The sequence below is a fragment of the Eurosta solidaginis genome, chromosome 5 (assembly GCF_040869045.1).
Source record: "Eurosta solidaginis isolate ZX-2024a chromosome 5, ASM4086904v1, whole genome shotgun sequence".
In the NCBI taxonomy this organism is placed as follows: domain Eukaryota; kingdom Metazoa; phylum Arthropoda; class Insecta; order Diptera; family Tephritidae; genus Eurosta; species Eurosta solidaginis.
The window spans coordinates 108,516,935-108,542,862 of record NC_090323.1 but is presented as its reverse complement, the minus strand read 5'-3'; the positions used below and the strand labels follow the sequence as shown (position 1 = coordinate 108,542,862).

General features: G+C 34.2%; 1 protein-coding gene across 6 annotated transcripts in view; it reads left to right on the top strand.

The window, feature by feature from the left end:
- The window catches only part of Ltn1 (E3 ubiquitin-protein ligase listerin), a 1,386,601-nt gene that overhangs the window by 139,013 nt on the left and 1,221,660 nt on the right, over positions 1-25,928 (top strand). For all 6 annotated transcript variants that reach the window (XR_010953911.1, XM_067791508.1, XM_067791509.1 and 3 more), the window contains exon 3: positions 6,280-6,459. Coding sequence is in view for 5 of the 6 variants with exons in the window: in XM_067791508.1 (XP_067647609.1) it covers positions 6,280-6,459 (180 nt within the window). In the remaining variant the exon portion in view is untranslated. The remainder of the gene's footprint in view (positions 1-6,279; positions 6,460-25,928) is intronic.

Genomic DNA, 25,928 nt, shown 5'->3' with positions numbered 1-25,928 from the left:
AACTTTAAAAATCGGACGTCAAATTACGAAGTTACAACAAAAAAACCTTTTTGGCTGTATTTCGAAGAATCAAAAAAAATTTAAAAAAATTTTTCCGAAACCCTCAAATTTAGGGGCGGACATTAGCAACTTGTTTTTTTTGTATGGGGACCAACCCAGTCTAATGTGTATATTGTTACATACAATGAAAACCCAAAATAAACTAATAAATTAGTTTTGTATTAGCCAGAGTTTTCGGAAATCAGTTTAATTCTCTTCAATTTCAATATTTAATAATGGGTTTAGAAGCAATTTTAATACATCTGAAGTAATGGCTCCATGCTTCGTCTTGGGAGATTTCCCCATGCTAGAAATGTATGGATCAGACGAAATTAGAAGTCTTTTTAGTAAATCGTTGTTTGTTTGGGTACGTAGCGTTTTTGTCCTTATTTATCGATTCTCAGGCTTCTTCAGATAATTGTCCAATTGGAAGTATGCAAGAGTCAATTACAATCAATTACATGACAGAGAGCCTTAAGTAACGTAACTGGCATATTTATTTATTTAAAGTCGACAACAAACGTAAAATGATCGACTACATGATATAATACATATATACAACTCAAACGTTGAAATTAAAATATGAACATCGAAATTTCAACAATGTTATATTAGAAACATAGAAATATATTATTTAACATTACAACTTAATTTCAGAATATAATAGTAAGAAATAAGAGCAATAATAAGATCATATACTGGCGGAATGCATCAGATTCCTCTCAGCATGATTTCAGAATGCACTGAATTCCAACCTACTTGCTGTTGAAATGCAACAAGCATATATGTAATATATTGCTACAAATGGCTAGGTACATTCTAAACATCAGAGTGCCGATATGTTGATGTTTAAACGTTTTTGTTTTTGTATTCAATAATCGAATGCCCTTAAATTAAATTTTTTCTTGTCACACTTATGCTGCTACAATCACAAAAATTTTACAGGCTGTCTTGTTTTGATTTCGAATTCAAAACACATTGCGATCATTTTCTATTAGCAATATAGGAGTATTACATACTTATATGGCAACAAGATTCCAATCAGCATGTCGTAAGAATGCGGCAGAACGAGTAGTTTTATGTGGTATGCCATCACAATGCATAAAAAAGGAACATAACTTGCGTTGTTGGAATGCATTGGATTCCAATCAACTCGATGCCTCCTGACCCATAAAATTATACTGCCCGAAGGCATACGATTCCGGTCAGTATCACGTGAGAAAGTATGTTTTTAACGTTGTTGAAATTCATCATATTCCAATCAACACATTACTGTCTTGTTTCTTTTTAATGATTCAGGTTGAAGAACCCATGTATCCAATCCATCCTTATACGATATCGTGCTTGTTTTTTACGGAAGAAATAATGTCGTCATATTAAACAATAAATTAGTTGTATCTCTTAAGTTAGATAGGCGAGTATTGCATTATGTATAGTAGCAAAAGTACATTCAAGACTGATACAGCTATACAAGTCATTGTAGTGCGCGCACCAGATAAGCAGAGGATTATTTTTGGCAAAGTTTCGATGACGAAGGGGTAAATAAAAAGGAAAGTAGTATCTGGAAACCCTAGAAGGAACCGCAAAAAACAATCGGCTGAGAAGGTCAGCAGAACAATTTCCCCAATAATGAGCTTACGGATGAACAATATCCCCAGTTCTATGCGCTGGTTTTCGAGAGCGGGTAAGCTAATAAGCAGAAGTCTACTTCTGTATGGAGGAAGGTGGAGAATTGAGTCCCAATTAAGGCCACGTAATGCGAATATCAAAAATTGCTTTTGAACTGACTCAAGACGCTTTATATGCTTTTGAGAAACAGGGCACCAAACGCATGAGCAATATTCGAGTATTAGACGAACCAGCGATGTGTAAAGAACCTTAGTGAGGTACGGATCATCGAACTCTTTAGCCCATCCTTTAAAAAATCTAAGTACACCGCTTTGTTGGCAATATATGAAATATGCATGTTAAAATTCAGTTTCGGATCAAAAAGGACACCTAGATCATTTGCAATAGATTTACGCTCCAAAGGTGTGCCATCTATTACATACGGTTTCAAACTGATTTCACTCGGTGAAATGTCATATGCTTACATTTAGAGCAATTTAAATCTAGTAAGTTTTGTTGTACACCAACAATGGAACGAGTCTCAGTCGGCCTGAAGAAGATCCAAGGAACTCAAATCGGTAGGACAGTGAGTGTAGCAAAGTTTTACATCATCCGCATACATTATAGTATGGGAATGTAATATTATCTGTGGCAAGTCATTTATGAATAGGGTAAAGGGCAAAGGGCCTAGATGACTTCCCTGAGGTACATCGGAGGAAACTCCGAACGATTCCGAGAGATTGTACTTGAACAGGACTTTTTGGGTCCGGTTAGAAAGATAGCCTTTCAGGTGAAATTTTAAGCTTCTAGTTGTTAAAATGGAGAAGAAATTGCGCAAAGTTTCTTATCTGAACAATCGGTTGTATGAGATATATACTATATATACCACCGGTCTCTATGATTTTTTCAGACAACAATATATGCTATACACGTAAGAATTTGGTGAAATTTGAACATATCTAAACGATTTTTAAGATAAATATAAAATAAAAAATAGGTAGGTACTTTGTGTGAGGATCCAAAGCTTCACGTTTTTTGTGGCCTGCATGTAAAAACTATGACTACGAATCACGTATTTCAAAAATATATGACGTAAACGTAACTATTTGATGAATTTTGAAGCTTCTAGCCGTAAAAAAGGGGCAAAAATGACAGTTTATATGAAGTATATAATATATATACCACCGATCTGTATGATTTTTTCAGACAACAATATATGCTATACACGTAAGCATTTGGTGAAATTTGAAGCTTCTGGCTGTTAAAATGGGGCCGAAATCGCAAAAAAAAAAATATATATATACTATATACCATCATATATATATTATATATATCACCGATCTCTATGATTTTTTGACACATCAATATATACTATATACGTAAGCAATCGGTGAAATTTGAAGCTTATAGCTGTTAAAATGGGGTAGAAATTGCGAAAAGTTTCTTATCTGAACAACCGGTTGTATGAGATATATACTATGTATACCACCGATCTCAATGATTTGTTCAGACATCAATATATGCTATACACGTAAGCATTTGGTGAAATTTGAAGCTTCTGGCTGTTAAAATGGGGCCGAAATCGCAAAAAAAAAATATATATATTCTATATACCATCATATATATATTATATATATCGCCGATCTCTATGATTTTTTGACACAACAATATATAATATATACGTAAGCAATCGGTGAAATTTGAAGCTTCTAGCTGTTAAAACGGGGCAGAAATTGCGCAAAGTTTCTTATCTGAACAATCGGTTGTATGAGATATATACTATGTATACCACCGATCTCAATGATTTTTTCAGACATCAATATATGCTATACACGTAAGAATTTGGTGAAATTTGAAGCTTCTGGCTGTTAAATCTCTATGATTTTTTCAGACAACAATATATGCTGTATACGTAAGCATTCGGTGAAATTTGAAGCTTCTAGCTGTTAAAATGGGGCTAAAATTGCGAATATATATATATATATATACTATATATACTATATATACCACCGATCTTTATGATTTTTTCAGACAACAATATATGCTATATACGTAATCATTCGTTGAAATTTGAAGCCTCTAGCTCTTAAAATAGGGCAGTAATTACGAACAGTTTCTTATCTGAACAATCGGTTGTGGGGGATATATACTATATATTCGACCGACCTCATCAATTTTTTCAGGTAACAATATGTGCAATATACGAAATTATATGGTGCAGTTTGAAGCTTCACTCTGTTAAATTGAGTAAGATATGACAAAAATCCTCTTTTTCTGAAAAATCGGTTGTATGGAGGATATATGCTATAGTGATTTGATCCGGCCGGTTCCGACAAATGTCTAATCGGACACCCAAATATACCCGCTCACCAAATTTTATCAAGATATCTCAAAAATTTAGGGACTAGTTTGCATACAAACAGACAGACGGACAGACGGACATGGCTAAATCAACTCAGCTCTTCATCCTGATTATTTCGGTATACTTAAGGGGGGTCTATCTATTTTCCTTTAAGGACTTACAATTTTGGGTTTCGTGGCGAAATTAAAATATACCATTTCATTGAAAGGTATAAAAATAGGTAGGTACTTTGTGTGAGGGTGCAAAGCTTCACGTTTTTTGTGGTCTGCATGTAAAAACTATGACTACCAATCACGTATTTCAAAAATATATTACGAAAACGTAACTATTTGATGAAATTTGATGAATTTTGAAGCTTCTAGCCGTAAAAAAGGGGCAAAAATGACAGTTTATATGAAGTATATAATATATATACCACCGATCTCTGTGATTTTTTCAGACAACAATATATGCTATCTACATAAGCATTTGGTGAAATTTGAAGCTTCTAGCTGTTAAAACGGGGCAGAAATCGGCAAAGTTTCTTATCTCAACAATCGGTTGTATGAGATATATGCTATGTATACCATGATCTTAATGATTTTTTCAGACATCAATATATGCTATACACGTAAGCATTTGGTGAAATTTGAAGCTTCTAGCTGTTAAAATGGGGCCGAAATCCAAAAAAAAAATATATATATACTATATATACCATCATATATATTATATATATCACCGATCTCTATGATTTTTTGACACAACAATATATACTATATACGTAAGCAATCGGTGAAATTTGAAGCTTATAGCTGTTAAAATGGGGTAGAAATTGCGAAAAGTTTCTTATCTGAACAATCGGTTGTATGAGATATATACTATATATACAACCGATCTCTATGATTTTTTAAGACAACAATATATGCTATATACGTAAGCATTCGGTGAAATTTGAAGCTTCTAGCTGTTAAAATGGGGCTAAAATTGCGAATATATATATATACTATATATACCACCATATATATACTATATATACCACCGATCTTTATGATTTTTTCAGACAACAATATATGCTATATACGTAAGCATTCGTTGAAATTTGAAGCCTCTAGCTCTTAAAATAGGGCAGTATTTACGAAAAGTTTCTTATCTGAACAATCGGTTGTGGGGGATATATACTATATATACGACCGATTTCATCAACTTTTCAGGCAACAATATGTGCAATATACGAAATTATATGGTGAAGTTTGAAGCTTCAATCTGTTAAATTAGGTAAGATATGACAAAAATCCTCTTTTTCTGAAAAATCGGTTGTATGGAGGATATATGCTATAGTGGTCCGATCCGGCCGGTTCCGACAAATGTCTAATCGGACACCCAAATACACCCGCTCACCAAATTTTATCAAGATTCCTCAAAAATTGAGGGACTAGTTTGCATACAAACAGACAGACGGACATGGTATTTCGGTATACTTAATGGTGGGTCTATCTATTTTCCTTTAAGGACTTACAATTTTGGGTTTCGTGACGAAATTAATATACCATTTCATTTTCATGAAAGGTATACAGAATCAGAAAAAATATCTGAATCGGCCCGTTTATGTTATGAGCTTATTTGGGAAGCCGAAATGAATGTATTTCCCTTCTAAAAATGGTCGTACTATATGAGCCTATTAACATAAATTATTTGAGCCTAAATAAGAGATATGAAGCTTAAAAGGCTTTTAATAAACAGCTCACATTTAGCCTCTACTGGAGAAGCCTCTACGGGAAGAGTCCCGGTGCCATTTACAACTCGAATGAACTCTTATTTTATGACACCTATTTGGCCTATTTATTAGGCATCGTCTTCGCTATAGCTAGGGTAACAAAGTATACAAATGGAATTCATTTATCCACTGGGCTAACAGGTATTGTCATCGCTTAACATAGTGCGAATACACTAGCGATTCATCTCTGAGGCGAAACAAACGATCCTGTCGTAATAGAGAATGAGGCCTTAAGTTATCTCCACAGAAAAAATTTTGAAAATAATTATGGACTATTAAAAATGGCACTATTAGCGTTCGCACTAATTGTGTTTTTGTTTGTTTATTTTCTCTACCATTCGCTAAAAGTGTATAAAGAAAAACTTGTCCACTGTATTTTTGTACATATATGCTTCAAAATATGTAACTTTATAAATTTCCTTTTGCATGTGCTTAGCATAAGATTGTCGGAACTACCTACGTTTACGTATTACACTAGACATAGCAATGGTCAATTTATGTTTTTATATTTCAACAGGACGGCATGGTTTAAGGGCATCAATAATCTGGTTCAAAATGAGTCTACTAGTGGTATTATTTTGGACTATAAATGGAAAATTATTGAAGTCTCCTTCAATGGCATTGATGAAAATGAAACTATTTTATCAACCGCTATATGGGATCTCATATTGCAGCTTCAATTAAAATATAATGATTGGTAAGTTTTATAATATAGTAATTTCGTTAGTTAAAACTTCAAACATTTTGTTCCAGATTTCCGGCATCACCTAGTACTAGGAGCCGAACTAGTAAAGTGTTTGAATTAGTGAACCATTTTTTAGCTCCTAGTAGTAAAATCTTTACATTCCTTTGGCTATTCCATATCTTTGGCGGCCAAGGGAAGATGTTTTAATTAATCCGCATTCACCTTACTTATTGAGGGGAAGGTTAAAAAATAAATAAAAAATAAATGTAAGGCGCGATAACCTCCGAAGAGATCTAAGGCCGAGTTTCTGAGGGGAAGGTTAGGTTAGGTAAAAATGGCCGCCTCCGCTGACCAAGTGGAGACTCACATAGGCCATTGTGGTCCGTTGTCATACCACTAAGGAGCCCTTGTTTCCCTTCTGTAGAACGTGGCTCATAAAGCCATGAAACTAAACCAGCGTGTTTGCCTCATGTAGCACAGAATTTCGTTTCGATTTGCGGATTCTAGCTCCGCAAGCCATTCAAAGAAATGTATGTGGAGAGATCGGTACATTGTCTTCGACAGGGCAGGGCAACGGCATAGATAAAGCTCTACGCTTTCTATCTCTCTCTCGTCCCTGCAGGTGCGCCAGAAGTCATTTGTTTGGAGGCCTATATGAGCACCATGGGTGTCCACAAGTCAGTGACCTTTTAGAAGACCCACTAATGGGCTAATAGTGAGGTGATTCAGAAGTATGACCGATCGTGATATATTTTTGTCCAGCTTGGGCTAAATTTTCCTGGACACCCTACATGCTGGTTCCATGGTCCATCTCTCCATGGCAGCCAATTCAAATGTTCTTTCTAGCAGTGTTTCAAAATTCAGAGTTCGTGGAAAAAAATCTGAAATATTTTGATCAGAGTAAGCTCCCAGGCTAGGTTAGGTTTAACTGGTCAGTACGTGAAAAACTTACATCGACTGAATGTTTCCATTAGGATGTGTGTTGGAGAGTACGAAGCTCATCGAGTGCAACCCTGTAAAATATACATTCCTCACTACTTAATAATACATAAATGTACATGAGCATTAATATTGCAACCCTATTTTGATTTGTGAATTACTCTTTAACTTCCTGTTCTTTTCCAATCTTCTTGAAATAAAGTACGTAAGAAATCACAGGTTATGGGCCCCGCCCTAACTAAAGCGCGATAAATTTAACTTTATAGATTTAAAAAAGAACAAGCGAAGAAATTAGGTGTGGCGAGTTATAAATAACGAGAAGTACATCTAATTCAAGTAACCATGTCGACCGCATCTGTTAAGATTGATCCGCTAAACGCGGATAACTACGACACCTGGAAATTACACATGCGGGCAGTTCTAATAAAAGGCGATCTATGGAGTTATGCATCAGGTTCGATACCATGTCCAAGCGATGAAGGTGCAGCAAAATGGAAAGAGTTTGATCAGAAAGCATGCGCCGATATAACGCTTTCAATATCTCCATCAGAATTAGGATTAATCTCCGACTGTGAAACTTCGTATGAAATGTGGACAAAATTGGAGTCTACATTTCAGTCAAAAGGGCCTGTGCGAAAAGCCACCCTATTAAAACGCATCGCACTTGCACGCCTGAAGGATCGTGATCATTTTGAACGAGTTTTTTCACGCAGTTAGCAAGCTAAAAGAAATAAATGTCACGGTTGGTGACTATTTATTGACAATTCTGCTGCTTTACAGTTTGCCTGAATCTTTTGAAACATTTCGTTGCGCTCTGGAAACTCGCGGTGAGTTGCCCAAACCAGATGTTCTTAGAGTAAAAATTCTAGAAGAAGAGCAATCAAGAAAATCAAAGGCGGCAACTGCAGAACAAAACGTATTAATTACACATCCGAAGTATAGAAATACAAATAGGCACGCTGGCAACGTTCACAGCACCGACAAGCGAAAAGCAAATTCAGTTGAGAAAGAAAGACTTGACAAACGCACTTGCTATAAGTGCGGCGAAGTTGGTCATATTTCTCGAAACTGCCGATCAAAACAAAATGCAAAATCTGCAAGTTCGAGTACACGACGATTAAATGAGAAAAACACAGAAAAAACTATGCTGGTGGAATCTGCATTTCTTTTGAACAACACAAGAAACGATTATTGGTGTTTGGATAGTGGATGCTCATCACATTTGTGCGCAAACAAAAGCAATTTCAACAGTTTCAAAGAAATAAGCAAGACGCTGAATTTAGCTAACAATGACACAGCGAAAATCACAGGCATCGGCGACGTCCAGGTAGTTGTCGACGAAGAGGGACATGAGGAACGTATAAATTTTGAAAAGGTGATGTATGTAAATTAATTGAGAACAAATTTGCTGTCCGTATCAAAAATTACAGATAGAGGATATGAAGTAACATTTCGTCGTGGTGAGGCGACCATCACACTGAATGGCGAATCAGTGCTCACAGCAACACGCATTGGCGATCTCTACTATATTAAAAGCACACAAATAACGGCAAGCATAGCAGAAACGAAACTTGATTTATACACATGGCACGTTCGAATGGGGCACCTCAACGAAAAGGACTTAAAGCGAGCGCTCAGCATGGTACACGGTATGCATTTTGACGCGAAAAAAAAGCTACAAACTTGCGAAGTTTGCGTTAGCGAGAAGAAAGCACAAGAAAGCTTTCCAAAGCAAAATGAAAAGCGTACTACACAATTGCTCGAAATCATACATAGCGATGTGTGCGGGCCAATGAGAACTTGTTCTCACTCCGGTGCAAGGTACTTTGTTACATTTACCGACGATTTTTCTCGGTACAGCGAAGTTTATTTTATAAAACACAAGTCGCAAGTATTAAATACGTTCAAAAATTTTAAGAACTCGGTTGAAAATTTTACTGGAAAAAAGATTAAAATGCTACAATCTGACAACGGATTAGAATATATTAACAATGATTTTAACAATTACTTAAATGAATGCGGCATAAGGCGGCGATTGACCGCACCATATACGCCACAACAAAATGGCATTTCCGAAAGAAAAAACAGAACATTATTGGGAATGGCAAGGTGTGTGTTAAAGCAGGCATGCTTACCTCCGATTTTTTGGGCTGAAGCTATTAATGCGGCCAACTATATTAGAAATAGGTGTCCAACCAAGGTCATTAAAAATAAAGTTCCTTTAAATGTTTGGCCAGGTAAAACCCCCACCGTAATACACATGCGACCATTTGGTACAAAAGCATACGTTTTAATAAAAGATAAGTCAAATCGAAAATTTAGTTCACGGTCGGAAGAGTCTTTTCTGGTCGGGTACTCAAATGAAGCAAAAGCTTATCGTTTATGGTCACCTAAAAAACGTAAAATCTTGATAAGTCGCGACGTAAAGTTCTTAAATGAAATGTTTTATAAGCAAATTGACGAAAAGTCAGATAAAATAGAAATTGAATTACACACATCAGTAAACGTTGATGGTATCGAAGATGAAGAAGCTTTTGAAGAATCTGAAAACGAACGCGAAAGAGAAGATATATCGAAAAATGGTAGAGGTAGACCTAAACTACATAGAACGGGAAAGCGGGGTCGACCGAAGAAAATATACCAGCTATCGACGAATACCAAAAATAAAGAAGATAACAATGAATCAGACTCTAATGTTGAATACGAGGATTGCGAATTTGCCAACTTAGCTATGGCCAATGATCCCGAAACGATCAACGAAGCAATAAATGGCGAAGCAGGTTCTTTATGGCTCCAAGCCCTCGAAAACGAATTTATGGCACAGTTACTTAATAAGACATGGGACATTGTTGAACGACCTGCTCTACGAAAAATAATTGGTAATCGATTTGTTTTCCGAACAAAGGAAGGAAATGTAAAGAAAGCACGTCTAGTGGCAAAAGGCTGCTCACAACGTCCAGGAGAGGATTACAACGTTACTTATTCGCCAGTTACGCGTCTGACATCAATCAGGATGATGGCAGCTTTAGCGAAAAAATGGAATGGAATTCATCAAATGGATGTAATAACAGCGTATCTAATCGGCGATTTAGAGCAAGACGCATTTATGGAAATCCCACAATTTTTAAGTAATATCCTCAAAAAGGTAATGTCAGGTAAGCATCTAAATGTTGATGAAGCAAAGGCTAAAATTATTAGAAACACTGCTAAAGAGTGGACAAATTCGATGGTAAATTGTGCAAATCCTGTGGGTAGATTACGAAAATCTTTATATGGTTTACGACAATCTGGCTTCCAATGGTACCAAAAACTAACTAAAAAATTACGCGAAATGGGTTTTAAAGCATCTGCGTGCGATCCATGCTTTTTCATTATGAAGAAAGATTCAAAAACTATGCTAATGTCAATTTATGTTGATGATTTATTAATAGCCACAGACGATAAAATATGGCTTCAAGAAGTTAAAAACTCTCTTGCTAAAAGTTTTGAGATGAAAGACCTAGGTCCAGTCAAAACATGTTTGGGCATAAATTTCAACCAAGATCTTAAGAGAAATACTTTATACTTAAATCAAAGTGAATATGCAGAAGGAATTTTAAAGAAATTTCGAAAGCAGGACTGTAAACCAGTTAAAACACCATTGGAATTAAACCAGAAACTGGAAAAACCGGCAAAACCTGATATAACAGAAATGGAAAAATACCCGTATCAAAGTTTGATCGGAGCTTTATTATATCTAGCTGTGACGACAAGGCCTGATATTGCTTTCGCTGTTAATTTCTTAAGCCAATTCAATTCTAATTATAACTCCGAGCATTGGCAGTCAGCCAAACGAGTACTAAGATACCTGCAAGGCACTTTGCACTATGGCCTAACTTACAAGAAAACACAAGCTGAAATGTATGCACAGCAGATGCCGATTGGGGCGCAAACCAAACAGACAGGAGTTCGTACTACGGTTACGTTTTTATATTAGCTGGAGGTGCAATATCATGGGAAGCACGTAAGCAGAAGACAGTATCCCTATCCAGCACTGAATCCGAGTACATAGCTCTAAGTGAAGCAACGAGAGAGGCGATATACCTTCGAGAAATGCTAAATGAAATCGGAATGCAACAAAAAACCATACAAATATACAACGACAGTCAAAGCGCCCAAAAATTAGTAGAAACGTTGCGTATCATTCACGTACAAAACACATAGACGTTCGTCATCATTTTATTCGTGACAGAGTTCGAGACGGAGATATCGTTTTAAAATATATGCGAACCGAAGACATGCCGGCTGATGTTTTAACAAAGGGACTACCTGCGGTAAAACACTACACATGCATCAATAGCATGGGTGTATCGGATGGGAATTTTGAATAATGTTGCACTCTTAATCCTTCGAGGGGAGGTGTTGGAGAGTACGAAGCTCATCGAGTGCAACCCTGTAAAATATACATTCCTCACTGCTTAATAATACATAAATGTGCATGAGCATTAATATTGCAACCCTATTTTGATTTGTGAATTACTCTTTAACTTCCTGTTCTTTTCCAATCTTCTTGAAATAAAGTACGTAAGAAATCACAATGTGCCAAAAATTACGATGTCTTAATTTTAATTTTAAGGGGTCCTTCTCGGATCTTTAGCAATAATTTGTTGTGGAAAGTATGAAGAAATTTTATTTTTGATAAAATGACTAAATGGATCATATTTAGACCTGAATTCTGAAAAGACCTGAATATTGAAGTATCTACAGATCATTTTCCAACTAAAATATTGAAGATAGAAAAAAGTTTAAATAGCAACTTTGAAGTTTGTCCGACGGCTGACACAAAAGTAAATTTTTGGGATCATCGCAAACAAAAGCTCAAAAAGTACCATTTTTATGAATTTTTGCTTTTGGCTGTAGATCTGAAAATCGATGTCGACAATGAATATTTGGCTCGATAAATTTTTTGGTTCCAAACATGTGGACATGTCATATGAAAATTTTAGTGTCTAACAAAAACAAACAATTTCACTTTGTGGCTGACGAAAAGTAGATCTTTCGATCTATGGCTGACGAAAACTAGCAACTTTATATTGTGGTTGATAAAATAGAGAAATTTTGTTCTGTGGCTGTATTATGAAAACCAACGCTCAAACTGATTTTCTTGTTTTTTTTACTCTGTGCTCGATAATTATAAAGGTTCTTTATAATATCATAAACTAGCTTTACCCGGCGTACGTTGTAACGCCCGAGATCGAATGAATGTTGCGTTATTTTTTTCTGTTTTGTTTGTTGATAATTTAGTTTATTGTTCTGTAAATTGCATTGAATTTTTTACGCATATTTGGTGAAATTTTCATTTAAAACATTTTATTATTGTATCTTATTGTAATGCAAGTGGGTACACAATAAGGGAGTTCAGGATTTTGTGAAAGTGGCGTAGCATTATTGCATTGCAAACTTCCGTAGCATATTTTTTACAGTACGCTAACGAAATATACGGCTATGCATTTGCTCTGTCATTGCAAAAACGTAACATCAAAAACCGTAGTTTATTTTTGCAATATTGAATATCAAATCATCAGCTGTCAAAACAAAACAAATAGTGCAAAGCAAAAATTTAAAATGAAAAGAGTTGCCCAAGCTGAAAGAAATGGTCCTAGTAAAATCAACAAATCGGTTCTGTTATTCTTGACTTAACGGAGATTCGTCGAAATTGATCGAATTGTGGTTAATTCGACCGAGTTCCTTGTCAAGCGGACTAATTAGTTTAGTCATTTCAACAGAAGAGAAATTGTCGCTCTAAAGTTAGCAAAATTCTGTAAAATTGACAGATTCCTAATCAATCTAACTGATTTCTCTGTTAACACAGCTGATCTCACTGGTCATTTCAACAGCGAACAACAGTCAATGCATGAGCAAATTTCAAAGAGAATTTTACGCTCACTGCGCTCTCTACTTCGTACTTATGACGATGGTGCCACTCGTTAAAAAAAAAACCATAATAAAAAACCACCAAATCGAAAAACACACAAATTCGGAAAACAACAGAAAACTAGTTTTTCAGTTATCAATACAAAACGAAAAAACCCTTTTTTGAATTTACTATGTGTAACACGTAGCCGTACCGGGGCACCTATTTATCGGGTACAATTTTGCAACTTCTCCTCCAAGCGAAATTCAAAATTGCGCCCCCTTGTTGCAAAAGTTTTGTTTGAACGAACAGGATTTTTTCAAAGTTCGTAACATTTTGATCAAGTTTTTACAAATTTTCACTCACACAAACGAATCTAATAAGATATAAAAAACATCCTTTTTTAATGTTGACAGCATAAAAGTTTGAGTTGTTTTGGAATCGTTTCAAAATAAAGTGTTACGAGAATTAAACTTGCCGAATTACATTTAAAGTTACTCCAGTGGTGAATTACCTTCCCATGATTTGATTCTTTAATCTTCTATAACTTACAAGTTCTCTATTTAAAATGCTATGTCAAACATTTATAATACAAGTTTTGTTAAACAATCAAGTTTGGCAACTCTACATGCGAGAGAAGAAATTGAGAATGAGCTGCAACTGAAAGAATTGAGAATCAGTTTCGTGACTACTATTTTCATTTCTACTTGAAAAGTGAAGTGACGCGCGGCGAAGTTCAAAACTATAAATTAAATAAATTATAAAAAATAAAATTTGTATAATGTTTAATGTGTGCCAGCATATTTGATGTACGCCCAGTTGAAGTTCGGTTAGTAAGTACATACATACATATGTACCTATTTGTCCGATCTTTGCTTTAAATTCAAAGATAATGAAAACATTTTATATCAAATGTGCGTACACAAATATAAGTATAATTATAATATAACAATATGGTGAAACAATAGAAAATTTTTGAAGGAAAAGTTGAAATAAAGTTCTTGAAACCGACTCCAATGTGGTTTAACAAACGCCAGGGCATGCAATAACGCGTGTGTGAATATGTATGTAGCAAATATAAGTATATGTAGCAAGCATGCGTATTCATGTATTCGTATTTACGTATATATATGGGCGAATCCCAAATAAGGTCTACCACGAACTAAAAATTCAAAGTGGTAAAATTTTATTTTTGTTCATTTGCAATGAAAGCTGAATATGTATATGGAATTGATTAGAAATTACATTTAGTTTGCCATAATCCTAGACAGAGGACTATTACATTAAAAAGGCCTTTTAGGATTTTTTATTTCACCAGATTTCTGACAAGTATATTATATCCTTCTATTTTATAGTTAGTTGGTTCAAACTGGATCGGTATTATTAGCTATCTCTAGGACTTTATATAACATTAAAAATAGAGTAGAAACAAGTTTGGAAAACGGAGTTATTCTCATTTGATTTTATAATTATCTATATGTCGCGTCCGTTACCAAAAAAGCTACATAAGTTGTTCTTATAAGCAAATATGAAAAAAAATTTCAAATACAAAGTAGGCATGTGCACTTCTGTCAGAAAATAAATCATTTTTTCCCGAGCAGCGAATGAACTATTTTGTTGGTGATTAAAATTTGTCGCGTTCGTTACCGTTAGTACAAAATTTCAGTTAAATAGTTTCAGTATAAAATATTAAAATTATAGTTTTTAGATAGAAACAACAATGGAGACAGAGAGTTCCAAAAAAATGAAGAAGTGGCGGAAAAAGATTAAAGAAAATGACAGTAAGTGGCAGGAATATAAACGCAAGTAAGCAGAAAGAAAACGGAAGCTTCGAAAGAAACAAAAGAAAAAACTAAAAATAAATCAAAGTCTGCTTGATGAAAAGCGAAAGAAGGATCGCTTGAGCCAGCAAACTCTGCGCCAAAAAAAGATAGATGATTTTATTAAGAATGTAAAGAACCAAGCATACACATGTAAGCAAACGAAGGGGAAAGCTATGAAAAAAGCAGAGGCTGTGTTACCAAAAACCTAAGAAAAAATAGAGCCGTTTTAAAGAGTTTATGCAATAAGTATATCACTAAAAAGGACTGTCATGGGAACAGGGAGAAGTTAGCACAGAATCAGTTGGAACTTATAAAAGCGTTTTTGGCTTAATTGAAGAAAAGGAAGTACAGGTGGGGTTATGTTAATGTAAAGCTATGTTACAAGTTTTTCTAAACGCAATCAGCATATAACTTGTAGGCCCCACCAATTTTCAGTAAAGATTAAAAATTGGTAGCACACCACAAATTGGAAGAGAAGCTTTGCCAAAGACTCCTTGGAAGTATATCGCGTAAATGATTTATTATTATTAAAAATCGAGAAAATATTGTCGCGTCCGTAACAGTACTTTAGCTCATATCCGACGTTCTAAAAAAAATTTGAAATTTCGTAAATCTACAACCGTGGGGTCTTCTTTGACCTTTAAGCTCTAATTTAAGGAATATAAATTTTCGCCTTAGATTCGCTGAGTTTTACATAATTTGAAGTGCAATAAAAATTACTTCCATTTCATGTCGCGTCCGAACCACAATATAAATAGATGTATATAAGTAGTTAAGTGTTAAAAGTCCCGAACAATTTTATGGAATAAAGCCTTCTGCCAGAGCTCCACAAAAATTATAAATTGCAACAAGCCCGCTTGCTTGTATTCCAATTAAACCAGTATTAAAAGCGTAAGAATGTCGCGGTCGTTACCCAGGACTTGCCCGTGTGGAAACATACTTTCGTACAAAGCTGTCGATGGTAATTTGGAACAAGTTTTGTTTATTTGAATTCAGATTTAAGTTATTATTATTTTAATTAATATTACTAAATATTGCAATAAAATCATTAGAAATGAATTGTACTTATGTGTAATTTATACAAACAAAAAAAAGACTACGTAACATTGTGAAAAGTTTTAAACTTTTGTTTATTTGAATTCAGATTTAAGTTATTATTATTTTAATTAATATTACTAAATATATCAATAAAATCATTAGAAATGAAATGTACTTATGTGTACTTTATACAAATAAAAAAAAAACTACGTAAGTTTAAATATATATGTATTTATCCGGCTTTTATTTTTTCCACGGGTATTAATGTCACATGAACAGAAAACTCTGTTGATGTAAAAGTTTACGCTATTAACCAAGAAAAAAAACAGAAATATCTGTTCTTTCAATAGATTTCATTGGCAGTGTCATTTCGACAATAAACTCTGTTAATTTAACAGTTTACGCTGGTTATTTCGAATGAGCAAAAATCTCTGTCATTTCTGCGGCTTTCGCTGTTAGTCTCATCTTAACATTAAATCTGTTAATTTAGCAGTTTGCACTGGTAATTTCAAAAGAACAGAAATTCTTTTCATATTAACAGTTTTGATTGGTATTCTTAGAGTGACAGTAATAATTGTTAATTTAAAAAAACTATGGGTATAATGAAACAATTTTTTTTGTTCATTTGACTACTAAAACGGTCAATTGCGAATCAACAATTTGTGCGCAGTTGATTTAACATCTCGTTGCGATAGGTAACAATTGACGGAAATTTCGGTTGAATTGACCCGTATTTCGGTTAATTTTACCAGTCTTTCTCTCAGTGCTAGATCCGTAGCTTATATTTGCTAAAGCAACGTTTCCAGCATCAAATACACAAAACTCTGAACTCCCTTAATATTTTTGGATTTTTCGTTCGGTGCAAAGATAAAAAAATTTCTTTGGTGTTTCAACTCTAGAGCAAGCAACATATAGCTGGCCATGGAAAAGCATGAACTCTCTAAATTTAATCCTGCAACAGTAAGCGATTGTTCTTGTGCTTTGTTGATTGTAATTGCAAAACCAAGGCGTGCAGGAAACTGCAACCTCTTAAAATTGAATGGCAAATCTGTAGGAATCATTGGGATCCGTGGTATGAGCACATCTTCACCTTTGCTTTTACCGCTGATGATTGTTGCTTCGATTACATTCGGCATTAATTTCTGAACGCAAAGTCTGATTCCATAGCACAATTTTGGTGGGTTTAAATTCCTAAGAAGCATGATTGGTGAGCCAATTTTGAAAGTTAATATATGCGCAGGCATTCCAGCTGGTTCTAAAGAGTTTAGAAATTCAATTGGATAATTCACAATTTGATCTTCATCTGTAATTGTGTCGATCGATTTATATTTCGTCACTTCACCAAGAATGGTTTTGAATGCGATCATTTATTTTGTTAACATGCTCATTTTTGGGAGCTAAGATTGCTCTGCTCGTTCGCATAGCCAATCGTGATTCACTATAAACATAACCAAAAATGATGAAATAAGATTCGTAGACACGTATCGCCAAAATTTCATAATTTCACTCCAAATAAATATGCATACCGTTTTCTGAATTGAGAGTGCTTTGATTCATGTCGAATTAGTTGCAAATTTATTGAATGATGTGACATAAATAAAAGTCAAATAAAAAATACTTGAAACACACTCTACATATTTATAGCAGATTCTTATTTGTATTGAGAAAAAAAAAAAATGAAACGACAAAATCTTGTTAGTGTAACGCCATCTGTTGGAAACAGAACGCAATTTCGTACATATAACATACGGTTTTTCCGTAAAGTGGTATAATCAGTTCTATTGTAATTTTGATAAATTGTTTGCAATTTGGCTTCAAAAAATTAAAAAAAAAAATTTAATTTAAAATTCTTAATTCTGAAATATGAAAAACCTTCGTCTTGATCGAAGGAACCTATAGCGAAAATTTGGTGATAATTGAAGTATGAGAAATAAGTTTCCATAGGAAACATATACATACAGAATTTGATTTTTATATATTCAGATGTAGATAGACTGAAGTTAACAAAATTTTTTTAAGGGCGGCAGATTACTGAACGTCCAAAAGGAATAACAGCCAAACTCAACAATGCAGTCAAACTTTAGGTGTTAAAATAACCAAAGGTTGTAGGGCAGCCATAGTTCTGAAAAATCCCATTTTTTTTTTAATAATGTTTATTTATTTAATATTCATGAGCTTAGATACTAAAATAAACAATAGTTTCAGCTGTCTTGTTCAATATAGTTATACAATGACTCTATACGAGTTCTCATGTACTTCACGGTCTTCATATTGATATAATATAACATTTTATTAATTAATAAAATTTAAATGATTAGCTATTTATGGAAAAAGATAAAATGATAAAATCAGGTAAGGGAAAGTTATGTCGGATGTCCGGCATGAGTTAGTGTTTGTGATTATATATTGTTTAGCCACCAGCATGGCTTTATGATGGCAGATGCTTCTACTTCGTCTCTGACAGAAACGTATGTATCAAAACGTTTGTTTTCTGTGTTAAGTGTTTTTGAGGTCCCTGCTTATACGTTGGCTCTTCTAAAAATATGGTAAATGATCGGTATGTGTTCTTGATTTTGTATAAATCCATTCCTGTAGAGGTAAAGGAATGATTCTGGGGGTGTAAATCCATTTACAGTTAACGAAAAGTATTCTTCGCTTTCGTAAAAGGATGCACTTATCAAGGTGTTATTGGCCTTGTCGAGGCAGCGTATTATGTGTCTTCTTGTCAGATTTATTACATGACAGTCAATTCTTGGTTCTTCCAAACAGAACAGTTTCACATTTGTTGGCGTTTACTTTGAGCTGCCAATCTATTATATATTCTTCAACAGTATTATATTTGATTTGCATATTTGTGTTTATACTAGCAATAGAACTGTCTGAGTGATAAATTACAACATCATCGGCAAAGGCTATAATGTTGTCTATTTTATCCAGCAAGTCTAGTATGTAGATGTTAAAAAGAAGAGGGGCATTTAGAGTACCTTGCTGTAGGCCATTTATTATATTAAATTCTTGTGTACTTTTTATACCGTTTGTATATACCGAAAATTTTCTATTAGAAAGCATATTATAAATTAATATTATTAACTGAAGGGGAAATTTATAACCAATGAGTTTTGTTATAAGTCCTTTTATCCACACTTTATCGAACGCCTTTTCTTGTCCAGGAAGCAAGCTCCTGTGACGTGTTTTTTATTCCAGTTTGTTTCGGAAACGAGAAGGCTGATGGCATGAGTAGTTGAGTGCCCATATTTAAAACCAAATTGTTTGGGGCTTATTAAATCATTGTTTTCAATAATTCTATTGATATTTATATTTATTACTACCTCGAATACTTTACTAATGTTTGGAAGCAAACTGATCGGAGGAAGATTTTTAAGACTGTTTTTGTCTTTGTTCTTTTTTTTGCGGTTTTCCAAATGGGTGGGAAGTATGCATTGTTCAACATATTGTTGAACAGCATACAATATTCTAAAATTATATCTGTTCGAAGATTTTTTAGAATGATATTTTGTGTTTGATCTAAACCTGATGACAGTTTTCCCTTCAAGTTCGCAAATACATCTGAGAGGTCATTAGTAAGAATGAAGAATCTTTCGGTTTGTTCTTCGGTAAGGTTATTTGCCCTTTGTTCTGCGCTAAATGTTGTTTTGGTTACCTCGATGCTATCAAACAAAGTTTTAGTCTTTAAAAACTCATTGAAGCATTCTTCAACCTGTGAATGGATTAGATTGTCAGGATTGTTTTGTTTTAAAGAGTGAATTGATTCAAGATGAACGCCAATTATATCAACTATATCTTTGTTATTTTCGATAATGTAGCTGTTAGTTGTGAGGTTCTTCTCAATTAAGTTACAATCTAGTCCCGCTTCTTGTATGAGTGGGGATGGAGTAAAAGGAATACAAAGGTGACTGATGGTCTCACTCTGATTTGGAAGAAATGATTTTTTAATAGAAGACATTCTAGAGGGATCGCCAATCGTGATATAAGACAGTTTCAGTTCCAGTTGCTTATTTATATGTATTTTGATGTTGTCCAGAATTAGCGTCTTTATTAGTTTTAGTTTAGCTTTTTCTTGTTGTATAGCACTATAAGAGCAATGTACTTGTAGGCGGTTATAATTTTTTATAATGCTAAGGGTTCTACTTTTTTCTAAAAGTAGAGATTTTAAAATGGGTATGTTTGCGAGTGTGTTAGTGATGCTGCCAGATCTTCTTTTTGGCACATTCTTTTCTATGGTGGTTAGAATTATTTTGTTTAGTTTGCCTAAGTGATGGTCGATTTCAACATTTTTCAAGTTCCTATTGTCTGGTGTCCGAGCTTGGTTTTGCAGTTGTGAACATAGTGTGTTTTTAAATTTTCTCCAGTTAGTTTTTTTATAATCCAACGTTTTTATAACGGAGTTATCCAGCAATGTAAAGAAGCTCGTAATGTCTCTGCGAGCAATAATTTCTATGGCGTTATGGTCGCTGTCATAGTTAAAGCATCTTAGCCAGTGTCGTTTTGTATGTCTAATCTGTTATCGGCAATAAAGATGTCTAAAAACGAGTTAGATCGAAAGTATGAAGGAGATACGCAAGCGTACAGGTTGCATCGGTATTTTATCTCATTTGACATAAGCCAATTTCTAAGTGCTTTGCCTTTAGGATTTTCTTGTGCATTTCCCCAGTCCGTATGCTTACTATTCAGGTCCACTGCTAGTATGTAGTAATGATTAGCGTGTTCAAGATTTAGAGCTTCGAAAACTGTATTTAGTTCCGTTTTAAATGCGTCGTTATTATTCCCCGCCGGATAATATGCTGCTATTATATACAAAATGTTATTTGGAGGCATGTGTATTTTAATTATGCAAGTTTCCAAGACTGTTAACCTATCAATTTTATGATTAAAAACTTTGGTAAACTTTATGTTATCTTTGATAAGTATCGCTGTTCCACCACCTCCTGCCTGCCGACCTATCTTTCCTTGTTAGGTTGTACCCAAGAAACTTTAGTTTGTGTTTCGGGTTTATCTTAGTTTCATTGAGTAATAATATATCTGAATTTCTCTCCTTTAAAAATTTACTTAAGTCTAGGCTTCTGCTTAAATTTATAAGGGAGTTAACATTAAGAGAAATAATGTTTAAATTATATTTATTCATCGTTTGTAAGGACCTAACGCTCATACAGAGTCCATTAAGCCACAAATTGCATCGACTCTGGCAGTCTGCAATTCTAGTTGTTTCTGAAGGTTTGTAATTTGTTTACTTAGAGATAATATTGTATTTTTTAGTTCTACTAGAAAAGAGTTTTGTAGGTTTTGGTTATTGGTAGTGTCAAAATTGACCTGCGCTACTCTAGCTGCGTTTGCATAGCTTATATTAGGATTAGTAAAATTAGAGTTGGTTGTGTGGGTAGCTTTAGCCGTAGCTAAACTTTGTTTTCTCAATCTGATTCTCCTTTAATTCATTCACGTTGCTGTCGGCGCTTACTTGAACCATGAATATAGGTAGCGTTATCTTTTTCTCTGCCGATTTTTTGGTAGTAAATTGACTTACTTTAAGTATTTTAAGGTTATCATTTTGATATTGACAAGGCTCATTAAAAATTTCTTCACATTTGGTATTGCCATTCAAGCCTTTCAGCAAGTATGTTTTAGTTTTTAAACATTTGGGTGTGTATGAATAGTATTTCACATTGGCTTTTTCAAGATATCCGCGAAATCTTTTTTAGTCTTCGAGATTTTTTAAGTAAATCGATATTTTATTTTGGTTGTGTTTTTTTATTTTAAAATTTGTTATCTTTAAACCATCTTTGATCAGCTCAATGATTTGTTTTGATTCTACATCAAATGTATTAATAGGTGGAATGTTTTTAATATTGCCTTTGTTTTTTGAATTTGTAATTGTTTTTGCTTCATTTTTGTTATTTACACTTACAGGCGCAGCTTCGGCTGCTGCTGCGCTAGTTAATGGGTTACAGTCGTTGTTTTGAGTATCAGCTCGTGTTTCTTCGCTGTTTTTGTTTAATTTGGTCGTAAACACATATTGTTGAAATTTTTTGAATGCATCATTACACTCTTCCAGATCTTCATCTAGTATTGCATAGTAATTGTTTTTGCAACTTTTTGACATCGTGTTTTCTGTCACGCTATCATTTCTTCTTTTTCTTAATAAGTCATTATTTGCAGTATTTATTATTTTATTTAGCAAAGAGTCTAGCGCATTGCGCTCGCACATAATTACATCTCACTATTTCCGCCGGTTTTAAACCACTATTGCAACATTTGAAACAATGATTACGATATTAAATAATTAAATTTTTTATTTTTGCACAAGGCAACGAGAAGAACTATATCCGAATACGTACGCTACGTACCCAACAAACATTTAGGTTAGAAAACGATTAGAAGACGAATCGAATTTTAATGTATTTCTCTAAGGTAGAAGGTTAGAGCACGATTTGCGAAACTGTCGCGAATTATAGCATTCTCGACAAAAAGGGGACTTCGTTCTCGATATCGAGAAAAGGGTTAGAATTCTAATCGAATTCTAACGTCAAATTCTAATGAGTTTCTAATGAGAATTTTGAAGTGATGCGCAATTAAGTTCAATTATTTAAAATCAGCGAAATTTTCATTGTTTCATTATATCAAATACGTTTATTTGGTTATAATCTTATGTATTAAGAATGAACATATTTCAAAGGCTTTTTCTATTATAATAAATTAAACCCGTACCTAAAGATTGAGGTACGGACGAGAAAGCGTTTTCTTCATGCCATTCAAATAGCACTTCAATAATCTGCTCGCTTTCCTTTTTTAACCTTTTTTGAATCGTTTTCCCTTACTAGTATTTATTATTATAAATAAAAAACTTATTTCGCAACTTGTAATATTTCCGCTATTTTTATTTTGTTTGTATAACACTAAGAATGAGTGATCATGTCGTGCAAATAATCGATAACTGTGACAATAATCATAACATCGCATTTCTAGTAGTATTCGAATCGTTTCACAGTCGAATTCTAACCTAGTTCTCTAACCTAGTTTTCGATTCGAATTGCATTAGAGAACTACATTAGAATTCTAATGGAAAATTACAATATTTCTCTAACGTTAGAAACTGTGTTTGCTGGGTAGTCACGATCAAACTCCTCTGAAAAATCCCATTTGTAGGGAAGGTGCCACGTCCCTTTTTTCCCAATTTCACATTTTCTTGGTGGTGTTAGGGATTACTTGGCTTCCATTCTGGATTTTTAAATTGGCTTAAGTCGTACTTATGTCATAGACCATGCATGGTTATGGTTGATAATGCCTCCTCTTATGCGTATATTGCGACATCGGGTGTCCCACAAGGTAGCATTCTTGCTCCACTGCTCTTTGTGTTGTTTATCAATTATATTTCCTCATGCTTTAAGTTCTGTTACTTTTTGCTATATGCCGATGACTTGAAGATATTTTCCAGAGCTATAATCTAACTGACATGGCTAAAATTCAATTAGACCTTAATAATTTATACTTGTGGTGCCTTAAGTCGCACCCTTCGCTTAATATCAGCAAATGTTTTCATGTTTCTTTTTCAAAATCTGCTAACCTTTTAGCCTTCTTGCAGTATTTCAGCTCATACTTTGCAGATATCCAGTGAAATGAAGGATCTTTCAACAGCCACATTGATTTTATAGTATCGAAGTCATATGCTATGTTAGGTGTTCTTAGTAGAAATAGTTCTGAGTTCTCAAATCCCTGTACCTTAAAATAGCTTTACACCACTTTTGTGCGTCCCCATCTGGAGTATGCAGCCTTTATATAGCGTCCATTCCATCAATTTAGGATAGACAGGATAGAGCGTTTTCAAAAAGTTTTTCTTAAATACGCTTTGCTTTGCCTTCGCTTCTCGGACCCAGTTCATTCCTACAGGCCTCGTTTATTTTTAACAAGTCTCAAATCTTTAGAAAAAATTATTTTTTGTTGCGAAAACTTTTAGACAAACTATCTTCGGAATGCCCCTTTGTCAAGGGCTCTTAATGAATTCAATAGAATCTTTAATTCTACCGATATTGATTTTTCGGTCTCGAAATCATGCTTTGTGTATACTTTAAATTTAATATAACCTATTAAGTCGCTTAAATTTTAATTTTCTCATAGTCTGTAAGAATATTTGTTATGTTCGTAGCATATATGTAATAATCCTATATTGCTATAAAAAGCTAAGTACATTCCCAAACATCAGAGTGCCGATATATTGCTGTTTAAACGTTTTTGTTTTTGTATTCAATAATCGAATGTACCTAAATTTAAATTTTTTCTTGTCACACTTATGCTGCTACAATCACAAAAATTGTATAGGCTGTCTTGATTTGATTTCGAATTCAAAATACATTGCGAGCATTTTCTATTAGCAATATAGGAGTATTACATATATGGTTCGTAGACTAATTCAAATAAATAAATAAATATGTAGAGTGATAAGAAGTTCCGTTATATCCCCATTTAACTAAGAGAGTTAGACCTTGCTGTACCTGGTCTATGTTTCGCTCTAAAAACTACTTTCCGCTTGCAGAATTTTCTTCACCGTATGATTAAGAATTAATGCAGATTTATTTCAGCTTTTCGGTTTGTGATCTTAATTCTCTCTGGATAGCACTGTTTTTTAGTTAAGATGAGTATGTTGTACGGTGGGTAGATATTTGCGTTAAGAATAATTTGATAAATGCGCGTCAACGTATTAGGACAACGCTTCATCGCTGGGTGGATCAGCTAAAGGGTTAATAATTTTTTTTATTTCGTTAGCCTTTTCAAGTAAAGATTCAGCAAGTTCTTTAACCACGTTTCCAGCATCTTGCAGTCCAGAAGCATTTAGGCTCATTCTGTTAAAAAAGCAAGCTCTGCGTAGTATAAGTACTTACCAAATGTGCTACCCTCTTTCGTTTCGCTAACTCCGAGAGATCATTAAAGCTTTTCCTAGGCCTATCTGGGTATTTCGGAACTGGCTGCTCTGGAAGATCCAATCTTCTTCAAGCCATGAAGAAAACTTTGCAAGAAAATTCTCCTTGGTCTAATTCAATTGAATCCATATCATACAAAGCTTTGATAAAAATTCTAACTTTACTGCAGAATTCATCATACAATCCCTCGTTTCTAGTTATTCCCTCTCTGAAACCTAAAACAGTACACACGTGGTCTAAAACGAGTTTGTCCTTTTGCTTTAGGCCACGTTCTGCAACCCACACCTCATACAATTCCCTCTTTGTTATGGTCATTATATCAAAACGGGGGCCTACGCGGGTGAAGAATCATTTGATGTATTTGTAACAATATTGAGTTATTGTAAAAATTCAAAAATTTTTGTGGTTTAGCGTGGTTCAAACTTTTGGCAGGCTTTTATTGTCGCGGTTTTATATAATTTCAGCCCAAAAATAACACATATTAAGAAACTCATAATTTAGTAAAAAATACTCAACCAAAAAACTGTTCAACCCTTGCAAATTAATATATTTACATACGTGTAGATTTTAAATAACCTAAAAATAGTTTAGCTTTTATTTCACCTCAAATTTTTATTAATTTTAAACCACTCGTTATTTCACTTCAGTAAATTTCACTACTTAGCTCGTCGTCAACAACTCACAATTTGACGGCAGGTTATGCAATGAAGAACAATAATTATAAGAAATGATAATTACCGTTATATACTATGGACATTTTAAAAACAAACTGCATTCAAATTAAAAAAAAAGCTCGCTTGTTGTGGCGTCTTTCTCGACACGTGCTTCATTGGGGCACCTTCTCATGTGCGGACTCCGGGG